This window comes from Perca flavescens, chromosome 23 (assembly GCF_004354835.1).
Source record: "Perca flavescens isolate YP-PL-M2 chromosome 23, PFLA_1.0, whole genome shotgun sequence".
In the NCBI taxonomy this organism is placed as follows: domain Eukaryota; kingdom Metazoa; phylum Chordata; class Actinopteri; order Perciformes; family Percidae; genus Perca; species Perca flavescens.
This window is the reverse complement of record NC_041353.1, coordinates 18,638,008-18,662,006: the sequence shown is the minus strand read 5'-3', so window position 1 is coordinate 18,662,006 and position 23,999 is coordinate 18,638,008. Positions and strand designations below refer to the sequence as shown.

General features: G+C 42.2%; 1 protein-coding gene across 2 annotated transcripts in view; it reads right to left on the bottom strand.

Annotated features, from left to right (window-relative positions):
• utp20 (UTP20 small subunit processome component) overlaps window positions 1–23,704 on the bottom strand; it is a 30,118-nt gene extending 6,414 nt beyond the window's left edge. The window contains exons 1-42 of one of the 2 annotated variants that reach the window (XM_028570326.1): window positions 23,491–23,704; window positions 23,103–23,183; window positions 22,920–22,986; window positions 22,656–22,788; window positions 22,373–22,561; window positions 22,178–22,259; window positions 21,899–22,036; window positions 21,470–21,625; window positions 21,162–21,305; window positions 20,900–21,034; window positions 20,664–20,741; window positions 20,376–20,554; window positions 20,058–20,225; window positions 19,268–19,356; window positions 18,550–18,655; window positions 16,487–16,637; window positions 16,254–16,316; window positions 16,002–16,169; window positions 15,791–15,867; window positions 15,473–15,552; window positions 14,707–14,962; window positions 14,392–14,577; window positions 11,279–11,369; window positions 10,994–11,079; window positions 10,234–10,359; window positions 9,006–9,172; window positions 7,666–7,877; window positions 6,881–7,024; window positions 6,694–6,773; window positions 6,337–6,572; window positions 6,097–6,241; window positions 5,875–5,962; window positions 5,448–5,591; window positions 4,727–4,780; window positions 4,444–4,596; window positions 3,524–3,679; window positions 2,136–2,276; window positions 1,302–1,439; window positions 1,023–1,162; window positions 775–857; window positions 265–608; window positions 34–173 (exon numbers count right to left, since the gene is read on the bottom strand). In XM_028570326.1, the coding sequence (XP_028426127.1) occupies window positions 34–173; window positions 265–608; window positions 775–857; window positions 1,023–1,162; window positions 1,302–1,439; window positions 2,136–2,276; window positions 3,524–3,679; window positions 4,444–4,596; window positions 4,727–4,780; window positions 5,448–5,591; window positions 5,875–5,962; window positions 6,097–6,241; window positions 6,337–6,572; window positions 6,694–6,773; window positions 6,881–7,024; window positions 7,666–7,877; window positions 9,006–9,172; window positions 10,234–10,359; window positions 10,994–11,079; window positions 11,279–11,369; window positions 14,392–14,577; window positions 14,707–14,962; window positions 15,473–15,552; window positions 15,791–15,867; window positions 16,002–16,169; window positions 16,254–16,316; window positions 16,487–16,637; window positions 18,550–18,655; window positions 19,268–19,356; window positions 20,058–20,225; window positions 20,376–20,554; window positions 20,664–20,741; window positions 20,900–21,034; window positions 21,162–21,305; window positions 21,470–21,625; window positions 21,899–22,036; window positions 22,178–22,259; window positions 22,373–22,561; window positions 22,656–22,788; window positions 22,920–22,986; window positions 23,103–23,183; window positions 23,491–23,541 (5,645 nt within the window). In that variant the 5' untranslated portion in view covers window positions 23,542–23,704. The remainder of the gene's footprint in view (window positions 1–33; window positions 174–264; window positions 609–774; window positions 858–1,022; window positions 1,163–1,301; window positions 1,440–2,135; window positions 2,277–3,523; window positions 3,680–4,443; window positions 4,597–4,726; window positions 4,781–5,447; window positions 5,592–5,874; window positions 5,963–6,096; window positions 6,242–6,336; window positions 6,573–6,693; window positions 6,774–6,880; window positions 7,025–7,665; window positions 7,878–9,005; window positions 9,173–10,233; window positions 10,360–10,993; window positions 11,080–11,278; window positions 11,370–14,391; window positions 14,578–14,706; window positions 14,963–15,472; window positions 15,553–15,790; window positions 15,868–16,001; window positions 16,170–16,253; window positions 16,317–16,486; window positions 16,638–18,549; window positions 18,656–19,267; window positions 19,357–20,057; window positions 20,226–20,375; window positions 20,555–20,663; window positions 20,742–20,899; window positions 21,035–21,161; window positions 21,306–21,469; window positions 21,626–21,898; window positions 22,037–22,177; window positions 22,260–22,372; window positions 22,562–22,655; window positions 22,789–22,919; window positions 22,987–23,102; window positions 23,184–23,490) is intronic. The other variant, XM_028570327.1, reaches the window with a different exon arrangement.
• Between the last annotated feature and the right edge of the window lie 295 nt (window positions 23,705–23,999).

The window sequence follows — 23,999 nt, the reverse complement described above, 5'->3', positions numbered from 1 at the left end:
TACACAGACACACACAAACACACAGATGCATACCCAGGCAGGTTGGCCTCCATTATGTGTATAGGCAGAGACTGCATCAGCTTGATCATGGCGAAGGCTATCGGTATCCTCGCCACCTCCTCGTCCTTCACATCCTTTGACTTCACTGCCTTGTGCTCATCGTCGCGCTTTATCTAGACGACAAACACACACACTTCCAATATTAGACTGCTGTTCAGAGTTTCCAGAACAGATTACGACTGTATACGTGTGTGCACATGGTACCTTTGCAGTGAGACACTTGTGCAGGCGAGGCAGCACGCTGTTACTAACAGTGGTGTGGATGCCGCTGATCAGAGACTCCAGCTCCTCCTTGCTCTGCGGCAGCCCGCTGGCCACCGCGCTGGGCTTCGAAGGAGCTGCTGGCCCCTTTGCTCCAGGGGTGGCTGCTTCCTTGGAGAGGACCACTTTTCCTCCACTGGTGGGGTCCGTTTCCATGGGGACATCCGATGGAGCGGTCGTACCGCCCACCTCCATCGCCTCCTCGTCGTCGCTTGCGTCCAATTCGTCGGCTGCAGCTTGCTCCTCATCGTCATCATCATCATCTGCGTCCACTGCAACACTCCCGGCTTGATAGATACGTCGATTGATTTAGGATGTTTCGTTTTATCAATTTGAGATTGGACGCATTATGGCTATATCTAAATCGATCAGACCTTTTATTTGTTTAAAGTAGTCTGAGCTCTTTCAAATAAGCAGGATTAAAAAAATGTAAAATAGGGATCAGTCACTCACCCTCTCTGGCCTTGGCAGCCTCCATTTCTCTGTTGAGGGTCTCGTGGTCAAAATGGAAAGCCTCCAGCACTGTGACCAGCAAACTGGAGTTATAGCGGTACAACACGAGGTAGAAAAGGAAAGTAGGAGGAGAGGGAGTCTCTTAATACAAAGTTAATGAAATGCTTCAACAAATCATGATGTTTTTTTTAAAAAGGTCAGTGGAAACAATGCAATGGTTTAAAAACAGCAACAACAGAGGACCCCACCTGGCAGCCAGTTTCTGCTCAGCCTGCCCTGTCTGCAGGATGTGGACAAAGTGTTTGAGGTAGTACAGGTACTTGGACCACGTCAGCCTCCGACACACGGCACCCACCACCTCCACCGACGCCGATATCATGCCCTCATGCTGCAGTGTGTGAGGACGGGAGGGGTCAGACACACACACACACACACACACACACACACACACAAACAAAAACAAACCAACCAACCAACCAACCACCAGGTATTTTTCTCTCAAAGTTTTGAATGCACGTCTGAGTCACCTTGAGCATCTTCTCATCTAGCAGGGCGGTCATGGCGTACGGCATGATGTAATTCTGGAGGGAACGTGGTGTCATCACCACCTGGCCCTCGGTCAGCTGCTTGGCTAACTTCCTGAGGGCACGGCCCCGACGGTGGATCTAAACAGGAAGAACACACACACACACACACACACACACACACACACACACACACACACACACACACACACACACACACACACACACACACACACACACACACACACACACACACACACACACACACACACACACACACACACACACACACGAGTAGGGCGGGGTATCGCCACCGATTTCTTGAATCGTTTCGATTCCAATTCACAAGGTAATGATTGGCACTGATTCCCAATTAGATTCAATTTGAGTTGGATTAGGGATATTTCAGTTATAAGATCACTTTTGCCTGGATATGAAAGAGATTCTCAGAGAACTAATGCTGTAAATTGTTAACATTACAAACTGGTGCATTGTTAAAAATATTAAGAGCCCAAAGTAGTTACATAGGGACAAAAAAAGATAGTACAAGTGTGTTTTTAAGTGCATAGGGTGTGATGCAGAGACGGTAAACCTAAAGCCATACAGCTGTAAAAATGGCCATGGCAGTTTATCGCTCACCAAACTTTAGCCTAAGGAGTGTTATATAGCATGACATGGATTCTTTAATCGTCTAGTTTCATATGATACCAATATCTTCACTCAAAAGAGCCTCCTAAAAGATCGATCTCAAATGAAGATTGATTTGAATTGGAGAATCCGTTTTTTTACACCCAGCCCTACATTGATTGGGGTGAGTGTTCCTGGTTTCTCTCTTACCTGGATGTGCTTCATGTGCTCAAAGAAGTCAGACTCGAGGTCACTGTAGTTGGTGAGCTGCACCAGGTCTCTGAACTCCTTCCTGGTAGGAAAGGTCTTCACCAGGCAGGCCAGCACCGACGTGTATTCATGCTGCACGCTCTGGGGGGAGAGGCCACACTTTTAAACATGGTGGCTATTTAGAAAGAGCTGCAAAGATTCTTTCAGCTTTCTGAATGTGAGTATTTTCTAGTTTCTTCTCTCCTGTGGGACAGTAAACTGAATATCTTTGAGTTGTGGGCAAAACAAGACATTTGAGGACGTCATCTTGGGCTTTTGGATACACTGACATTTTTTATAATTTTTTTAAATTTTATATAGAATAAACAACTAAGTGATTAATCAAGAAAATAATCAACAGATTAATCAACTATGAAAATAATCCTTAATTGCAGCCAGGGCTTTAAATTAACAACTGCCAACACGCCAAATGTGGGTAAAAATTAACTTGACAGGTAACATTGTAAAGCCAAGAAATGTGGGCGGTGTTGTGTGTGTTTGGGTTACAAACGTAATCTTTATCTGGCAACACTTTGTCGTGACGAGTCATTGAAACCATTGGCTACGTGTGTGGTAGCCATTACGAGCTACGCTCAAACAGAGAAGATGAAACAAACGCCAAACAAACGAAATTAAATAGTAAAGTTAGTTAGGGAAAACAAAAAACAAAAGTTGAGATATTTTACGGGAGTTCAAAAACCGAAAGAGGAAGGCTGCAGACACATGGGACATGTACGCAAAGAGCGAGCAGCAGGAACTGAGCAGACTGGCACAGACTCGGGGGGAGGGGACTCTGATACATGATCTTTATCTTCTGTTCACCATTAAGGTATTATGTTATAACATGCTTGTTTTGAAAGTAAATGTTTATATTTTTTAACATATTAATGTTTATCTGCCATCAAACTCAAATAAAAACTATTTAAAGAAACATGGATGCTTAAATGTATTCAGTGGCACTCATATTCTGGTTTATTTCCCCTGGAAAATAATTTAGGTAGGGGAAAATCTGATTGGCTGGTAACTTTGAAAATCTATGTTGGTTGCAGCCCTATCTTTAGAATATAGAATAGAATACACTTTATGGTCCCGGTGGGGGAGAATATGTCTTGGGCATATTGCTACAATCTGTTCATCACAACACTAGCGTGCAACCATTCGAAAATCAACATAAAACATAAACATAAGATCAACGAAGCATCTTAGGACATAAAGAAGGACACATATGACTGTACAGACAATACGACAAAAAGTAACCGTAATAATTAAAGTGCGTAGTGGAAAAAGTGCTGGTGTCCGTGAAACAGATGCTGTGTTTAGAAATGGGGAGGACAGGTGTGTGTTCCCACCTCTGTCTTGCTGCGAAGCCCCTTGTGTACAGCGTCCAGGATGGTGTGTTGGACGATGTCCTTGTAGAGCTGCTCTCCAGCCCCGACCGCCGCCAGCTGGGTGATCACCGCCGACAGACACAAGGTGGCGTTGTCCCCCAGCGACATGTCACCAATCTGTAAGGGAAGAAATCAAAGTAGCAAAGTACAGGGGTGCTCATAAGTTTATGAACCCACGCTAAAGTTGACTAAAAAGAGCAATAAAAAAATAAATCTTCTTTTGGAAATTAATCTTAATGCCTTAATTAAAAAATAGGAAAAATCCAACCTTTGAGAACACCAATTTTCTTTGTGAATGAATAATGTATCGTCAATAAATAAATGTTCCTCCTTAAAATACAGGGGGCATAAGAATATACAACCCTATGTTAAATTCCCATAGAGGCAGGCAGAGATTGGCATGGGGTACTTTCCATAAGATCATTTCTCAATGCAAATCAAACCAGCTATTAGGCTAACTGAAATAAAACCATGCCAATATCTAGGTATGGTGAAGGGTATGTGATGATGTGGGGGGGGGTATTATGAATTCCAAAGGCCAAGGGAACTTTATCAGGATGCATAGTATCCTGGATCCATGAAATAACTGGCCTTTAAAAATAGAAATCTGCCTGCCTCTATGGGAATTTAACATAGGGGTGTACTTACTTATGCCCCCTGTAATTTAAGGAAGAACATTTATTTATTTACGATACATTAGTCATTCACAAACAAAATTGGTGTCCTTAAAGGTTGGATTTAATTAAGGCATTAAGATCAATTTCCAAAAGATGATTTTTTTTATTCCTCTTTTTAGTCAACTTAAGCATGGGTTTCTTAAAGTTCTGAGCACCACTGTAGTGTTACTTTAGACAGTATATCTGTGTGATATATCTGCTTACCTCAAAGGTGTGGAAGCAGTTGTGCATGATGGTGCTGATGTAGTCCAGGTCCAGAGTCGTCATGTCTTTGACTCGCCTGGTGGCGTCTTGGAACGCCGCCAGGCGCACGTCAAAGTAGATCTCATCCAAGTGTCGACTGTCGAACGCGCTTAACTGCGGGGGGGGGGGGGATTAGAGATTACAGTTGGCAGGTCTAGGAGTTAGATTAATAATTCTGATCTTCCTGGTTAATGTATAACTAATAATAACATAACATTTAATGTGATGTAATAAATGATCTTACCTTTGTTGCTAAATCTGTGATGTACGTGAGTGAAGGCTCCAGATCTGACAGAGTCTGAAAGCAGAGCAGCACAGACACATTAGAGTTAGAAAGATTAATAATAATATAATAATAATAATAATAATAAAAAAAGAAAAAAAAAGAAATCATCAATGATTCAAGGCAAATCTCGGCTTTATATCAACAGAAAGTCACAAATCCTCTCATTTTAGTGATATTCAGCATATTCAGTTTTTTTTATTATCCATATGTAAATATCATTTACAGCAGCCTCAAATTATGTCAGTATGTACTGCTTTTATCCTGGAAACTGGAAATACACACATACAGGCTAGAAGCTACATACAGTATAGGACTCTGTTGACTGTATGATGCCTGCACCGGAGGTGAGAAGGCAGAATAGGAGCGGGTCTTATAATACATCCAGATGGAGTGGATGGCTAGCAGAAACAAAGCTCCTTGAGCAGAAAAGGGTTTTTGAATGGCAAGTTGAGTTTCAAAGCCCTTCCAGATGATTCGCTCTACAAGACTTAAGTTATTTGCATTAACTGTTGACTAACTGTCGAGTCTCAAATAACACTTGAGCATTACAAAAATATCCCTTTTAAGGTACATTTAGAAGAGATAAAAGAAAAAGGTATGATTACTTTGCGATTAATATATTTAATCGATCCACAGCCCTACTGTAAACATAATATTTGTGTTGGGTGCTGTGCTGTACCTGGAAGACATTAGTGAGGGCCTGCCTGGGCAGCTTGTTGTGGATGATGGAGAAGAGTTTGCTGAGCGGCCGCAGGAAGGCCGAGGGCTGCACACACTGTCGCAGCAGGTTCTGCACTGTGGCCAGGACGTCGATTTCTGTCTCCTGAAATAAAAACATACAGGAAGGTTATTCGTGGGCAGCGAGAAGACCCACACTCCAACAACATGTCGTTCTGAGTTGAGCATACCAGGCACAGATGCTTTTCAGCACACCAAAATCAATGACCATGGTTCTGACCTGAACGTTCATTCATTGTGCTACACACAGCCCTGGTGGCTCTGTTCTAAGGTAGAAACTGTTAACCGAAAATATTTGACTACTATGTAATCAAGTTTTGAATCGGTCTCTTTTAAGCAACAGACACATAATAAGCGGTAAATCTTACTTCAGGATTGTGGCATTTCTGGAGGTAGGGCAGCAACAGGCTGATGAGCACCGAGCTCTGCTCCTTATTACTCACAAATCGACTGACCCTGGCAGAGAAAAAGTCACCCATTAAAAAAGAAATGAAGTATTGATGAGACAACTGCGTATAGGTCTGAGTCAAATCTTACATACAGTAATAGAGAAAAACTATACTGTGTTCTCATCCAAATAACACACTAACTTGGAGAGGATGTTGAGCTCCTTGGCCACCTGTGCCCTGAACTTCTTCTTCCGGAGTCTGTCGGTGTTGCGTACGACTCCGCTGAGGTACTGCAGCAGCGTGGATACGTGAGGCAGCAGCACTCTGGAGCCCTTACTTAATGAGTCTGGAGGAGATACAACAACATGCACATTTAACTTTGGCCAGTGGCAACAATTAGCCTGACACGGAGTTACGAGATATGAAACAACTGCAGCTGACCTGCAGTGATGAGAGCGCCCTCTTTAGGCTCCGGGAACACACAGCCGTTGACGCTCAGCTCTGTCTCAGCCTCTGAGGCAACAAAGTCTTCAGCGGTCGCTAGGGACTCAGCTATGTCCATTACCATGGCGATGGTCACTGGGGAAGCGTTTTTGGCTGAGAGGAGGTTGAAGACGTTAAGGAGAACATTGCACTCTGGCTGGTTTGGCCTCTGTTTGGCCAAGAGGGGGAAGTACCTGAGACAGTCAGACAAAAGAAAATTGTTGGACTTCCTTAAACTCCCTCTGAATGACATCTACTATTAACTAGTGAAGATGACTGTTAGATAGATGAGATAGAAGAGAGGAAGACTCTAACCTGGCATTTTTGCACCACACATGGATGAGTTTCAGTAGAGGAGTGGGGGAATAAGGGCTCTCTGTGGGAAGGCGACACACCTGAAAAGAAAGAAAGAAATGTAAACCAGAAATGTATGGACAAAAAACCCAAATAAAAACATAATAAAAACCCACGTATAAACACAAAAGCTTTTTGTAAGATGTACCTGAGGCCAGATCACAGCCTGGAAGACAGCATCCAGCTCGTCTTCACTGAAGCTGTAGGAGTCGAAGCCGTCAAAAAAGTCCTGGATCCTCAGGATACCGAGTCGCCTCAGGTTCTTCAGGGGACTGATGCAACCCGCTCGCAGCTGCAGACGATAGAACAACAACTCAACACTGAGTCACCAGGACACTGAGGGGCTTTGGAATCTCTAAATGCAGGGCATTTTGAACAGTGACTACATTTACATGCACATAATATTCCGGTTTTTGCCCTTATGCCGAAAAGGAAGATTTTTCGACTACGATAATGTGATAATGTTTATAAGTAGCTGTGTTTCTCCTTCTTATCGCTTCTGCAGCCTTGCAAACGGTTGGCTGGTTGGTTTGTGTACAGCAACCATAGCCACTCACAGAGCTGACCATAAGCCGTAAAACAGACAAGAGGCCGTAAACTGGGTGTGTAAAAAACCCAGATTGAGACGCATATTCCAAAGAATGCTTCTAAAACCCGAATAATACCGGAATATCCCACGTCTTAATCAGAAAATGCTTTATTTATGGGAAAACGCCTTATTTGGAAGATCCAACCGTAATATGCTGTTTACATGACCTGTATCAAATTCGGAATATTGTGATATTTGGAATAATAGTGGAATACTGGTGTGCATGTAAACGTAGCCAGTGTTGTACTTTTTGAGGTAAGAATACTTTAAATGACACAGTAATACAGCAGCGGTATCTGAACCACTTCAACCAATTTCATTTGGTACTTTTGAGATGCTCTCACCTGGTCCCTGTTGTTGTCCAGGAGGGTGGACACAGAGGCGGTGACACACAGCAGGATCTGCAGCACCTTGGGCAGGTAGATGTGGATGAGGTGGCCCAGTTTCTGGATCAGCACATTGATGATGTTCAGCAGGCTGTGCTGACGGCCCAGCGGCAGGACGGCAGCCACGTCCGTCTCCGCCACGGCTTTCTCCACTGCCGCCAGGCACGAACCTGAGGACACAAAAGGTTGGCGAGGGACTGTTAAAAGGCTGTTCTTACACCAGAGTCTCAGGGGAGCATCAGTTCATGAGAGACTTGTGTACTGGCCTGCATATGATATACTATTAGAATCATGAAATCCTTTATCTGTGGATCAACTACACATGTAAGCAGTAAAGGGCACAGAGTACCTCCACCAATTAGAAGAACTTTGAAATACACTTCTCAAACATAATTTTAGTTATCGCAGAGAATTTTCAATCCTAATGAGACACCCACATAATCTAAAATGTATGTTGATTAGGGTACAAATTCAACTAGAACACTAAAAATGTAGCCTTGTGCCATGGAGAGCTATATAGTGGCTTCAGAAAGCTTTTAGACCCCTTCACATTTGCACACTTTGCTGTGTAGACATTCCTATTTCCACCCATCAATTGACAATCCAGCTCCATTCAACACAACTTTGTTGTCAGCTCTGTGGTATTAAAGGGCATTAAAGAGAGATCTTGTGTATTTTCTCATTATAATATGGGTTTGTGTTGATCTGGGCATACATGAGGTTTAACTTTATATTGTTATTTAGCAAGTAAGTTATGGTGCATCTCAGGTGATATTATGGAGTAATCCAAAAGTAATGCAACTAGTAGTGTAACTAGTTACTTTCATCAGTGAGTAATCTAAGTAAGGCATTACTTTTTTACCCTAACCCTTGATTTAGTACTTTGTAGAAGCCTCTTTGGCAGCAATCTTTACTGAGTTCTAGCTTTTCAAATAGGAGAATTTGCAATGTTTTATATCAATTTATACGTATACAAATCGATTTCGGTTTGGACTCATGGTTGCACAAAACAAGACATGAAGATGTCTTCTTGGACTTTAGAAAATAGCTGTGGCCAATTATTGCTATTTTTTGGACAATTGATCGAGAAATTAACAAGATTCAGGCCCAGATTCGGAAATGCTTGGCAATCTACATTATCCAACACGATGGACCAGAGCCCTGAGATTACCTTGAGGATGCCGAAATGCTACAAGATCTGAGTAAGTCATTTTTCAACCAATAAAAGAACAACTTTGGATTTTGCTCATGTCTCAAATGAAAATCGTTCATTGTCTACAGCAGACATGTCCTCCTACCTTGGCTGTGATGGCAGACGGGCTCCAGCAGCAGGTCGATGAATATTCCCAGCTCCTCAGTTTGGCAACCTGCCAGGAAACGCAGGATAATGGAGGACCGGGTGGCAGCGCTCGCCTTCCCCTGAAACTTACTGCCTGCTTTACTGCGCAGACGGCCAAACAGGATCCTGAACCATAAACAGCAAATACAGGGCTGTGATGTTAGATAAAGTGAAGTGTTAGTTACTTCTGGAAAAGCTGTGAGAAAATAGAGAAATAATAAAAAAACCGCATGCTGGAGTTTTTAGTGGGCAACATAAAAAAATTACTCCTGTGATTAGAAGCATCCTTTTATTGTTTCAATCATTTATGTATGAATGAATATGTCTACTTTTCCCATAGTACATCGCAGGCTTAGAAGCTTCCTAAATAAGGAGATAATGTTGGCATCAAGCAGCCAGCAAGGCTGATTCCATGCAAATCACCAGATGAATGAAACATAGAACCTATATTATTGATAAAAACGTCAACAATGGAAGTATGGGAGACAGACTGGCTGGAGAAAGAGAATCTGTGAAAGCACATTCCTCGTTTAAAAGCCTGCTGCTTTCCGGCAGATAAAAAGCAGTTTAACTTTGAAATGTCTTATTAGCTAATATGTAAACCACAATGTTGTTTTACAGTTCCAATAAAAAAAAAATACTCCCATTTAAGCAGTGAGTGGTTCTTAGTAAGTTCAAGGAATGGTTTGACATTTTGGGAAAAAAAAAAAAAAAACTTTACTTTCTTGTCACGGACTAAATTAGAAGAAAGATTCCACTCTCCTGTCTGTCCGTTAAATATGAAGCTACAGCGAGGAGACGTTAGCTTAGTATAAAGATGAAAAACAGATAGCCTGGCTGTCTAGAGGTAAAAAATCCTTTTAAGGTGCTGGTAGGTGAATTTCTTCTAAACTTTGGACAGAGTAAGGCTACCTGTTAGCCCTACCAGTGGTAGTCTGGCGCATAACGCCTCATATTGACGTTTTTACACTTTGGATTTTTGTACAGATTTACAAAGAGTTATAATGTGTTAATTGTAGTAGTGAACTTTAGAGGTGCTGGATAATGGACTTTGTTTCCATTGTCAGATGTCCAGTCAGTCAGTCAGTCAGTCAGTCAGTCAGTCAGTCAGTCAGTCACACACACACACACACACACACACACACACACACACACACACACACACACACAGACACACACACACACACCTCATGAGCAGTGGGATGAGTTTGGCTCTGTGTGAAGCATTAACCACTCCCGTTTCCTCAGTAATGTTGAAATGAACAATCTCCTCTTTGAAGTGTTTGTCGTCCAGTAGCCTCTCAAGATTCTCCCTGCACAAACACACACAAAACAAAGGTCAAACACATCCCCCCTGCAGCTTCTAGTAGATCAATGTCTTGTGCTAAGCCTTATTCGCAAGGCAGACACTCAGAACTTTGGTTAAAAAACTCCTAATTGCCAATAATGTAGCATCGTAATGATACTAATAAACTAATAAAATAAATTAAATCTTTTAATTCTATGGTATTTAAAAAACACTTAATGAGATATGGATTGATGAACAGCATACGAAATGAATCTGAATCCCAGGGTCTGTTCACTGCTGTCTGTCAAACTGTCCTGGAACCAGGTCAGTGTTGGCTGGTCCTGAACAAAGAGTTGTACACAATCATCTGTAATGCTAAACTTCCTCAGAAATACACATCTGTCTGCAGGCGGGCTGGAGGTATAGTAAACGGATAGCTTGATAACAGAGGGCATGATGTCAGGCGGAGTCAGCACTGAGGAGGAAGTTAACATGCATCCGCCTGTAACCATAGAGGCTGGAGGACGAGAGCTCTGATTCCTATCCAAGACACACACAATCACCTCATTGAGGAAAGAAAAGAATGGGAGATTGTTGCTTGGAGAGATGCATTACTGTATATTTGCTTTTCTGTCCATCTCTTCAGGTGGTTTTCTTACTTGTATGGCAATATGTTGGAGTCTTTGTATGTGAGAACACATTCCAGTGCCACTCGCTGGATCTGCTGGTCCTGATGGCAGAGCAACTGAAAACAGAGAGAAACGTGTCATATTGGTTCGATGCCTTAGAAAATACTTAACCTTAACATATTAAAACGGTCCAAAGTTCCAAAACTCTGTTCAGACATCTTTTAGGGTGAAATACAGAGGGGTGACAGTATCAGGCAGCTCTGACGTTGCTAATGTTTGAAGACAAGGTGTGTGTGTGTGACGTTTTAGGATTACCTGGTTATAGAGCTCACTGAGGCTGCTCTCCATGTAGAGTGAGCGAGGGTTGGTGAATTTGGCAAACACCTTTAGATGGACAATCAGCTGTCTGGAAGAAGAAAACAAAAAAGACATTTCCCAGCCAGGGTTAAATTATGCTTCCAGACAATATACCCCGGTACAGTTGTACTGGTCATAAAGAAACAACCAAAACTATTGTATATCCCTGCATCGTAGTTGTAAAGCTTATCATGGTTAGGGCCAGGGATTAGTTAGCTAAGTAGTTTTAGGTTCTTTATCGATACTATCAAAAACTGTAAAAGCTGGTATCAAAAATCTGGTCAGATTTAGGGGGCTTTCACACCTGAAAGTCCAAACCGAGGTTCATGTTTTTGCATTGGATCCGGTAAGTTTTGGTTTCACACTGTAGTTATGCGAGCGCGCTGCAGACCCATTCATGACAAAACTACGTCCTGTTGTCATCACATACGTGAGCTGCGTCTCCCGACAGTTGTAATTGATAGGTCTGTAGATGGGCTTCCTCTTCCTCTCTTATCCTCTCTCTGTGTGGGAGTTTGTCCAACTGGCCACTACTCTCCCCGCGCTGCCGCGGCTCTTTTTTGTTTTGTTGCGTTGTTGAGAAGCACGACACGGGAGCTTTAGGCTACTTGGGGTTTGAGGAGCTGCAGCATTTATTCAGAGACAAACTGAAACCTACATTGTACATTTACTACCACTTAACAAGTAAACTGATACATTCTCTGCTCCGACAGCAGACAGCTGTCTGCTCTGAGCGCTGACCGAGTTACCCTCTCTCATGTACACACTCAACACTGAGGAAGTCCTTAAAAAGGAGCTTCCCAGCTTACCAGCTGTCAGAGCGTCCAGTATTTGGCCCGAAAGTCCAAACCATCCAAAAAATGCTTTCACACTAGAAACAAACCGGACCATGGTTTGGTTTAAACCGCTTTTAGTCTGACCAAATTTTGGCCGTTTGGTCCACACCGTGGTCCAGGCTTTTCTTTGATCAGATCCTGATTGGTTTTGATTTAAAACAAATTCCAGACTATTTATGCAGCAAAGCTTTTGAACAACTGAGGGATATTTCACAAAACCTAGATAGCGGATTCAGCCAGGATTTCCCAGTTATCCTGGATGACTTAAGCCTTGACTCATTTCACGAAAGCAGAAGCACCTAAGTTTCCATGGAGATTTATTCTTTGCAGCTAGCCTGCTCCTGGCCAGGCTAACAGCCAGGATGTATTAATCCTGGAGCCTTTTTCTGTTCACTCAGCAGTGGTTTTACCCTATTGTTATCAACCTGCATTAAAATTCAACAGGTACATATTGCTGTTAAATACTGTTATTATTTTAACATTGTGACCATTATTTTAAAAATTACTAATGCGACAGTCGTTGGTGCTGTTATATTGCTGTATAAGTAAATGTTAAAAGTTTGATGAATATATTCTGGCAGTTGTTGAGATAATTAGAAAAGGCTGATCAAGTTTAAATGTGTTTTAAATGAAGTCGGTAATGAAGGGCAGTATATAAAGTGTTATATAGATGTGTGTTTCTATAGTGGTTCTAACAATGGCTTAAATGGCTGACTGGTCAGAGACCAATATATCTTTTTAGAGGATTTATTTCTTTTTCTATTCTTTAACAATTAAGGATTATGTATGTTACTCTTCCATTTGCTTTTTATTTGCCATTCTTAGAACACAACTTGTGTTCTGTCCAGTGAACTAAGACTATAATTTGAGAAGCTTGTACAATTATAAAAACCTATCCTCACTGTACAGTCCTCCCAAATTATAGTCTTAGTTCACTGGACCAGTAACTATATAGTGATGTAGGCTACTGTACATTCAATGTAACAACAGGGAGAGGACACCTTAATGGTTTTTGACCTAATATTTTGCTTGGGGGAAATAACTGTTGAATACTCCGTTATAGTCATGTTTACAGTGCACATTGAGTTTATCACTTAATTATCTTCATAGTTTCTACATTTTGGAGTCCAATTTTTCAGCATCTTTCTTTTCTATGTCCATATATACGAGGAAGCAAAGCATATTTGGGAAGAGGCAAACCTGTTATAATAAAACAGCAAGAAATTGCGTGGCAGACAACCGTGAACAGACTGAATGATAGTCTAAAAATATACATTTACAACCACTTCTCTTAACTGAAACCATTCTGCTCACTTTTACTCCAAAATATACAACTGTTAATGAGGGCAAATGATTAGCAGCCTAACTCCTTGAATGTTATAATTATGTCGGTTTCAGTTCCGAGTCGTGGTCACATAATGTCTATTTTTAGGCTACTTACACATTCAGTTGGTCCGCAATTGTCTACAAGTTTTCTCTCGCTGTTTCATCACAGCGGCCGTGTTTCTTACAAATAATGTGTTTCACTTCATCAAACTTCCATAAGAAGCTGCTGCTCACTCTTATATATATGCACATTCTCCATTTTAGCATCATTAAATATGTGATCTGTAAAACGCACCGAGCCAGAATGCTCTGATTAGACTAGGTCAAGTCTCGCTTTATCAGTTATCCTGGATATATAAATTCTGCTTTTGTGAAACAGCCCTCTGCTTAGGTTTAGACAACATCTTCCATTTTACAAATGTGGCTTCTAAATAAAAAAGGGGTTTTGTTTACATATACAGTAGGTATCAACAAACCCTGAAACCCAGATACTGTATAACAGTATTATTAAAAGGTAGTATTAAACATTTCAAAGATTACCAGCCCAGTTTTTGTTGACACATTTATTTTGATGTAATTATATCTAGGGCTGCCCCTTCTTTGTCGACTAATCGACTAATTGGTCGTTTCGGCCTTAGTTGACTAAGATTTCTTTTGTTGATTAATCATTTTTTATGCTTTTTTCATACTGAATGACTTATTTCCAAGAAATGTATGAACACATATCAGGTGAACACAAGATTTGAAGTGGTGCTTTTGCTTTACAGATCTGTTAGATTAGTCGAATTAATCAAGGACAGCCCTAATAATATCATTACGTTAACAAAAGTAGGAAACCTGACTTGTGTAATAGTAAGGACTTTCACAAGGCAGGTGGAAACAACATTCAGTTTGATCCTGATGTCTTACTTTGCAGCAGCTCTCCGTGGAAGAGCCTTCCTCTGTTGTCTGCCTCCGTCCTGCGCCTCCTGCTCCTCTTCCTCTCTCTCCTCCTCTTGCTCCACAGCTATCCCAGACTCCTCTAGGGTAGCGTCACTCACCTTCCTCAAGTCCTGAGTGGGTGCCACCAGCAGGTCGGCGGGGTAAAACTCATTCCTGAAAACAAAAATGACATCGGGCTAGATACTTCCAGACTTAAAGCATATTTGGAAAAAGATCAATCGGGCAATTTTTTGTTAAAACCCTTTTTCCTAAATACATCTCCTTAACACTCTGACCACTAACCTGATGAACCTGAGCAGCAGCGGGCTCAGCTCCCGGCTACGTGGCTCCACTCTGTCGGGAAACTCCGTCATGCAGCGCCACAGCAGGCTGCGGAAGTTAGGGAAGTCGGTCCTCTCGTTGGGGTTGGACGTCAACTTCAGCTGCTCTAGGAACAGCACCCCCATGTCTCCGCTTTCAATGACGTCGCAGCCCGGCTCGCCCTGAAGACCACACTCTTCCTCTTCATCATCCTCGGCGCTCTCCTGCAATTCTTTTTCTGTGACATACAGAATCAGAATCAGGTTCATTGCCAAAGTAAGTTACACTTAAAAGGAGTTTGCCATAAACAAACAAACATATAGGACATTAATATGAAATAAACAGATACAGAAATATATACAAAATAGCTGTTTAACAAAACAAAAACAAAAAGAGGTGAATGGATTGAGTTCAGAATGTGCAAAAATATATAGTATGTGCAATGGGCATATATAAACAGTGTTTCTGCAGGTCTCAACACATCAAATTTAAGACTTTTTAAGAAAGTTTTAAGTAATCATGATCTGTACATATACAGCAAATTATATATTTGAACTATCGAAAGAACTTTGTGAAAGATCGATATCTATCTATCTATCTATCTATCTATCTATCTATCATAGTCAAGTTGCCCTATTTCCCCTAGCAGTTCCATTCACCAACGCTGGGGGTCCCAGCATGTAGACTTTACATGGAACTTGTGACAATATGAAGCACCAGGGTCCCGCAACACAGCAGGCAGCCTTACCAGCCAGCCCCGCCACCTTCTCCAGTTGTTCATGGTAGACCCTCCAGAAGTCCTTGTTGTCCATCCCTCTGGCATGGCTCCTGAGAAGAGGAAAGAGACTCATTTAAATACAGACTCAAAGTTATTATTTTTTTTTTTTTCCAACAGCAAAGCCTGTTAGCATTGTTTAGCGTTCCTCATTTAAAATAGATGGGTTCATAGGGACAATACAATGTCTATAAATGTTGACCTTATTTGAAATGTGTACAACCGACAAAAAGTACACCGCATAAGTTTATGTCAGCTGAATTTAATTTGGCGGGATCCTTTTATACTCACACGAGAAGTTCAATGACTGCATCCCACAGTGGCCTGAAGTTGACAAACAGCATTGCGATGAGGTAACGCAGGGGCACCTGAAGGAAAACGAGCATGTCTTACATTTACACACAGAAAGCCTGTCATAAGGATAGATGAACACTATCGTGGCGTTGCTATTTTCCATGAAAAGAAGAAGAAAAGAACAGCCAGGAAGTGCTTGTGTCTGTACCTGCTGGAAGGTGCCGGGCGGCCCCTGAGGCAGACTGCGCTGCACCAGGTCGTGTCTCAGCTTCCGGAGGTGAAGCAGCTTGTCTCTGTAGTCCTGCACCGAAGCCGGCACCAGCTCCGCCTGCAGGCAAACTGCAAACACCGGCTGCACCTCCACATTCTCCTCACCCTGCACAGAGCGGCGGCCACTCGCGCAAATAAGTTAATGAGCTCATTGTTTTTCTATATGAGTTTTATAAGAATGTGGTCGTACCTCAGTCTGTGGAGGGAGCTCTGCCTCAAACTGAGAGAGAATCCTTAGAGTCAGCAGGCGGATCTGAGAGAGAAAACAATTCAATCGTTGGTGGAAAAAATTTCAACATATTTATATTATTCCTTGGATATTCTCTTGACGGCTCACAGGTAACTAATGCTGCTTTAAGGACAAAAACGCAAATGCTTGTGTTTAAATGATCTTCCAGTCTCCTGCCGTGCCTTCAAACATACCTTGGAGATGTTGGAGGATAGGTTGGCGTGCAGTATCTGGTGGAGCTCCAGCAGTGCACTGTGGGATAGGTGCTCTGAAACGCCGCTGAGTGACAGGCGGGTGTAGTACAGGTCTCCTAGCAGCAGGGCCGACAGGTCAGTGGGAAACCTCCTGTAACCGCAATGAACACGGTGGTTATGAGTGTAACCCTTCAGTGGAAGTGAAATAGGTGTTTACTACCTGATGGGGTGGGGGGGTTGCGACGAGTTTTAGGGTCTAGAATCGGTTTTTTTTTTTTTGATGATTCAATGATTCACCTAAACATATTTTGTTCATACGGTACGGCCGATGGCGACTACATCATATCCTTTTCCAACAAGAATGACGGAAAGCAGAAAAAGCATAATGTACACGTCATGTACTTTACAAATGAAATAGACTAATGACTGACCGACAAGTGATATGCATTCGTTTTAGAAAAATGTCTCATGTGTTACCGTCTCTAGAAGTGTGTTACTCAACTTTTTGTTTAAGTGTGACAAAGTGGGTGAGATACCACGCACTCACCACGTGTCCCTTGGTGCTTGTGTACATTTGTCCACATTTATGCTCTAGTTATTTACATATGGTATTTGATTTCAGTTTGCTTTGATGTTATCACTGCTTCTGTGTAACATTTCAGGACTAACTACCACGGCTTTGTTTGTGTTAAAATGATTACATTCTTACATCAAGCACCGGTTTGAAGCAAACACACATTTACAGTTTAGTTTCAGTTAGATTTATTAAGGTGTAGGTTTGAACAGTTAATAGTTTGTTTCTGCATACTCACACTTTTCTTTGTTCCTTTGTCTGGTCACCATGCATTAAAATGTTTGGGGTGGGGCCGCCGATCATTTCTGGTGTGTTTGATGATGTCATTACTGACATCACGGGTCAGAACCAAGGGATGGGGGTGTCCTGTGTCTAGTGATTTGTCACGCGTTTGATTTATGCATTTGAGGGGCGATTGGAGGAAGTTGCATACCTCAGAAAAGTGTTCCTTATCTGTGTAACATAAGTACAAACTGTCTAGCGTTGTTTAGAGTGTGGTAATGTGCAAAATTGGTGCACGCAGGGTGATAGTGGTGCGGTCCGGGGCTGATTGAGAGCCCTGTAAAAGCAGGTGGCATTTTTGCTGAGAGAGAGAGAGAGAGAGAGAGAGAGAGAGAGAGAGAGAGAGAGAGAGAGAGAGAGAGAGAGAGAGAGAGAAGCTGTCATCAAAAAAACGCGTCGTTGTTTCATTTGGTTGAGTAGTTTTGTTTTGTGCAAGTGGCTCTTTTGAAAGTTTCAAGTTTTTTTATTTTTTTATTATTTATTTAAAATTGTCCTCATTTATACGCGTTGGGCATGCTGTAAATAAATCTGCACTGCCTGGAATTTAAGAAGTCGGCCGTCCAATCATTTTGATACTTTGGCTCTGCTACACCACATAAAGAAGGAAAAGAAAATCGCAATTATCAATACTATTGAATTGCAATACTTCTACAATCGAGAGAGAGAGAGAGAGAGAGAGAGAGAGAAGCCGTGCTGTCATCAAAACGTGCGTTGTTTCATTTGGTTGAGTAGTTTTGTTTTGTGCAAGTGGCTCTTTTGAAAGTTTCAAGATTTTTTATTTTTTTATTATTTATTTAAAATTGTCCTCATTTATACGCGTTGGGCATGCTGTAAATAAATCTGCACTGCCTGGAATTTAAGAAGTCGGCCGTCCAATCATTTTGATACTTTGGCTCTGCTACACCACATAAAGAAGGAAAAGAAAATCGCAATTATCAATACTATTGAATTGCAATACTTCTACAATCGCAGTAAATGAAAATTACAATACAAATCAAATGGTGAACGTGAAAGAATCGAATCGGGACAAAAGCATATCGCCCCAGCCCTACTCCCTGTTGTAACAAATAGAGACATTCAGCAACAGAAAGACGTTTTTCATGAGGTATGGATGTGTTTTATATCAGTAAGTTGTAGCTTTCTTTCTATTTATCCATTCATTACCAACCTCACACATACATTATTAAGCCACACATGCTGTAGTTACCGTAGTATTGAGTTGATCTTGTCCACAGTGACCAGTGAGAGAAGCTGGGCAGAGCCGTCCAGAGTGAGCAGGCAGCTCAGGGCCTGTCTGGCTACAAACAGACCAGCTGGAGCGGGGAGGGGGGGACAGAAGGGCTTAAGTCAGTCTTGAGAACAGCAAAACATACGTACATACTTAATGGACCACTCAAAACCTTGGCTCCGTTTTTCACACTCATTGGGTCAATCGGTCACTACGAAGGGAAACAGATTTGAGGGGACTTTTCTTTATATAAGGAATACAATCACTTAATTCACTTAAATACATGTTTTTGTTTGTGGTTGAAGTTTTTGGCACTTTTAAAGTGGGAATTTATGGAGCTGCAGCTATTTTTCTGCAGTCCAAATGTCTGTCTTACTAACTCGGAAAACCTAAACACATTCAATTTACAATCTGAAGTGAAGAAAAGCAAAGAGATTTGCCGAGTTTGAAAAGCGATTACCAGAAAACATATGGTGTGTCTTTACTTATAATGATTAACTAATACAATTATTTAATAATCAAAATCCTCACATATATATATTTTCTTTTGATTTACTAATCGATAAACCAAGCACTAGTTTTAACCCCTAATAAATCACAGCTGCTTTAGTTGCTATGAACGTTTTTCCATTTAGGCTTCTAACCCTTTTTATTCACAGTGAACATAAAAAACTAAAGAAAACAATAAACCACAAACCTTTTCCCAGTTTCTCTGTCTCAATCTCACACAGGAGGTGGTTTAAGTAAGCAGTCACAGCGGGAACAACGCTAGCTGGAGCAATGGGCCTGAAAAAGAAAAAAGAAACTTGAATACAGTATATCCTTTATATATATTAGCAATGCATGGAGGAAGCACGGGTCACCTGTTCACAGTAACAGTCCAGGCTCCTGTCGTAATATAAGATTGTTTTGACTTTCCATATCAACATCCAAATACATTGTTTTATTTCCTATTTTATTACCATTGTTTTTTAATGAGGCAAAGATTTTTTTAGGTTACAGTTGATGTGGAGAGGAAACACTCTAAAGCAATGAATGCAACGACTATGAGACCCAAGCTGTAGAACAGATTTAGCTATATTTTTGAGGGAGGGAGGGAGGGAGGGAGGGAGGGAGGGAGAGAGAGAGAGAGAGAATTTCCAGGCAGGTACAGTCAACAGGTGAGGTGAATGAATTGTTCACCTGACCACAGGTTAAACCTAAAAAGATTTTAGACAATTTTTGGGGTTGATTTTATCAGAATCCTATTTTCTTGTTTAGCTATCTTTTTACAATGTGATCCATTATTAAAAATTGGCTGATACATTTTATTTTTTCCAAAGAACGCATTAACTTCTCCAACTGTCCATGTCTGCAAAATCATCTTTAAAAAATTTAACTGTGACTGAGCCATAAGGTCTGTGTCTGTGTCTGTGTGTGTGTGTGTGTGTGTGTGTGTGTGTGTGTGTGTGTGTGTGTGTGTGTGTGTGTGTGTGTGTGTGTGTTACCTGAGGTGTGGCAGAAGCACCAGGGCGGCCCAAGGCAGCGACAGGTCCGAGATGGATTGGTCCTGCTCCTCAGGAAATTGGATCAGCGACAGCACCAGCTCTGGCACCGCAGGCTGCTCTGATGTTGCACTGCTGGCCTCAGCTGCCTCCTTACTGCTGAACACTCTGCTGGAGGAGGAAAATATATTTACATCCTGGAAAATAATACATTCAAATAGAAATAGAGAGGGGATTCAGGATAACAGCAGAAATCAGACAACCAAATACTTATTCGGGCTGTTTTTTGAATGTTAATATGCGAATGCTACGGTATCTCACCCTGTGGTCTGTCCGGTGAAGAGCAGCGGGTAGGTTTCAAAGGCCATGGAGCCGTCTGTGGGGGGCGGGGCTTTGGCGAGGATCAGACTGACCAGTGTATCCAGGCCACAGTGGCGAGACAGGGGATCGCTGCAGCCAAACAACCCAGCGGTGAAGCGCAACAGGCTGGGGAGGAAGAGCTAGAGGAGAGGGAGGGAGAGAAACTTAAGTGTCAGAGAGTCCTAGGGAACCAGAAACAGCACAGCATAAAATACTGCATATAATTCTAATAATCTAGTGACGACTCACCTGTTCAAACTGTTTCATGGTGAACATCTCCTTGGTGAACTCCAGTATCACATCTTGGCCCATTGTGCTGCCAAACACCTTGTAAAGAAGACAGATGTCACATGAAGCCACAAGTATACAACACACAAACCTTTCCTCACACAATGTCCTTACCAACATCCTGCACATGTAAGACAAACTCTCAAACATACAGACAAATCTCATTCTTTCGTTTCCTGTATAGCTCAAACACACACCTTTTGGACTGTCTCCTGGATGAGTGCTTTGGGCAGGGTGACGTTCTCCCCGAGGAGCAGAGAGGAGGTGATCTGGAGGAGCAGACGGGAACAAGAAGCCTTCAGAGACGAGCTCTGAATCAGCCGCAACACCGTCTGTAGGCGCCAGGAAATAAGACGACGACAACATACAGCAAAAAGACACCATTTAGACTGTGATGGGGACAACAGGGGTTTATTTTTGTATGTAATGAAATCTCAGAAACTATTGTTCTCTTCTTACCTGGCAGACAGCCTCCGGCTTGGTGATCTTTACTCCGTCCTTGTGGGACACCAGGGTGTGGAGAATGAACAGCAGCCTCTCCAGCTGCTCGGCTGCCTCTTTTCCTTTCGCCTCCATAGCACCCAGAACCTCCACCACACTGACCTGTACATGGGGGACACACCACCATCAGACACAAGTAGCAAAGAAATCCTTGAAGGGTGGAGAAACGACCGATGAGGATTACTCTATGCCATGCCTTTTAGATCTAAGTGTCTGGGGAAGGGTGGTTTTGAATGCTCTGATTGAAAGTAAAACATCTAGCCCACCTGTAAGGAATCCCACAAAACCAGGAAGTGTTCTCTGTCAATGTGATTGGCTGCAGCCTGGGCCATGTGATCCAAAGCGTCCCTAACAGTGTCCCACGGCAGAGAGGCTCCTGGGTTGGTCGAGGGTCCAAGCTTACGCAAAGCTACAGGGAGAGCCTGGCGGGATGGGTAAAGAGAAACAGAACATTCAGGATCACTGTGTCTATTATTATACAGCTTTGTTCAGTCCTCAATTCAATGACATTTACACATTACAAGGTTGTATTGCTTGGCAACAGACCTCAATTTGATTGATTTTAACTCTACCTAACCGGCAACACATAACTTTGTGCTATACAACTTTAAAAGGAAAACTCCTGTCCATCACTGAGTGGGGATTCTGCGTGCAACATCACCCACTCCTTGGGAGAAAAAAGAAAAACAACTCACGTTTGCAGCGCAGGAGTGAAACATGTTTCGGACTCCTTTGCACATTTCGAACAGCAGTTGACCTGCTCCCTCCGCCTTGTCGGGGTGCTGCTGCAGGTCTGAGAACACATAACTCAGCAGGGCATCAAGATCTGGAACCTGTGTGACAAAATGAGACCGCATTGAAAACAGAAGTTACCGTGTAACACAAAAATGTACTATAATACGAAACTGAACTTTAAAGCACAAGAAATGCACTAGTCCATTGTTTGACATCTGCTCGCATGCAAAAAAACTCACCTTTCTCATCAGAAAAGAGAAGCTCTCTGCTGCAAACTTGCGGATGTGCTCTTTCTTGTGCTCCAACAGTGTGCTGTATAAACTGCGGGGTGAAAAAAAAAAAAAGTAATAATAGGTGAGTGCTACAACAATCCATCACGTTATAAACAGATTCACTTGCAAAGCCTCCACAGAGTCTGACTCTTATTTTCTCACCTGTAGATGTTGGTCATGTCCTTCACCATGAGCCTCCACAGGTACTTGTAGAGGTAGGAGAGACAGGTGAAAGCCCACTCCAGGACCTCGGTGTCCTTGGTGTCCAGCAGCGAGGTGATCAGAACGAAGAAGTCGGGGAAGTGGGGGTAGAAGTCAGTCTGCAGGTCTCTGGCCAGCTGCACCACCAGACTGGAGAAAGGAGGAGAGAGGAGAGACGCCGCTAGTACACAACCTTCTAATTCAACAACAATTCCGTCCCTCTTGTAAACACAAGACTACTTACTCCAGCAGTGGCTGGTAGGCCAGACTGTTCTTGACAGCCAGGTGCGTTTTCAGACTCTCCACTATCGACTTCTGATGGAAAACCAGCATGTTGAATGACTGGCTCTGGTTTGAAACCTCTTTCAAAAATGTAGCTGGGAAGGAAAGGCATTTGTTTTTTTACGTTGGCCACAAAACACAGCATCTTTCCTCAGGTTTAGTAGTAGATACGTTAAGCTGTACTAATATAACAAATGATGTGTTATTGATTATATTTGATACATACTGAAATGCTCGGTCAAGTTGAGGTCTCTCCATTTTGTCAGCCCTTCAGAAAAGTATGTTTCTACTTCCTATGTATGGTGAAAACAAGTCATTACTGATCACATGCAAACCATATAAACACTGAGAAGCTCACTATATCAATTGGAGGAACCATTATGTTGCCAAAACTGCTGACTGTACAAACCTCTGCATAAGACCCAGTCCTGTCAATGCGATGGATGACGTCAATGTTAACATTGGCAAGTCTTTCAGCAAAAGTGAGAAACTGAAAGAGACAGAAGTCAGAAGGGGTTATTATCTGCTAGAGCTGGGAGATAACCAACCCAACAATAATGTTGTAGTAATGGCGCTCTATGGATTTTAGGTCAAATAGCATCTTTTCCATAACTTATTTAACTGTTCTAAGTGAATTTAACAAGGACACCCCCTTGACTTGCTTGGCCGTAATTGGAAAATAAAATATGTGTTTAACAAACTGTTAATACACTACTAGGGTTGTGTTTTATCTCCACTACACCCCCTGCGCCTCATTAACGTTAGCATCATGCTGCAGTACATGTCTGGACTCTCACCCTGTAGGTGTTCTCAGATTTGTGATACGAAGACTTGGATTTAATCTTCATCTTTGCCTTGTTCCTTGATACGTGACGTTAATTAATTGTATTCCGAAGGTGGTCGTGAGATTTAAATGACTCATTAAAACTCCAATTGGTTTCTTCTTTTGGCTACGACTGTTTACACACACGCCGACAACAGGGAGCAGCCATGCTGAACAATGCATTGTGGGAAATTTTTACTCCGCGTGGTGGTGGACGAAGAGAAGCGAGGAAGCGAGAGAGAGAGCGAGAGAGAGAGAGCTATCCTGCCCTCACTTCCGTCTTCGTTTGAGGCTTCCTCCCTGCTTCCAACTTGTGTGCCTGAGCCAAAGAAGTGACATTTCAAATATTAAATGATATTTATCCATCGAATCACTTCCTACATGTACAATTTAATTTGGAAAACATTTTTGTGAGAGCGATATTGAGTTTCTTTCAGTGTGAACCGATTAATGAGTTGTGGCTGTCTTTTCAATGCTGGCTTG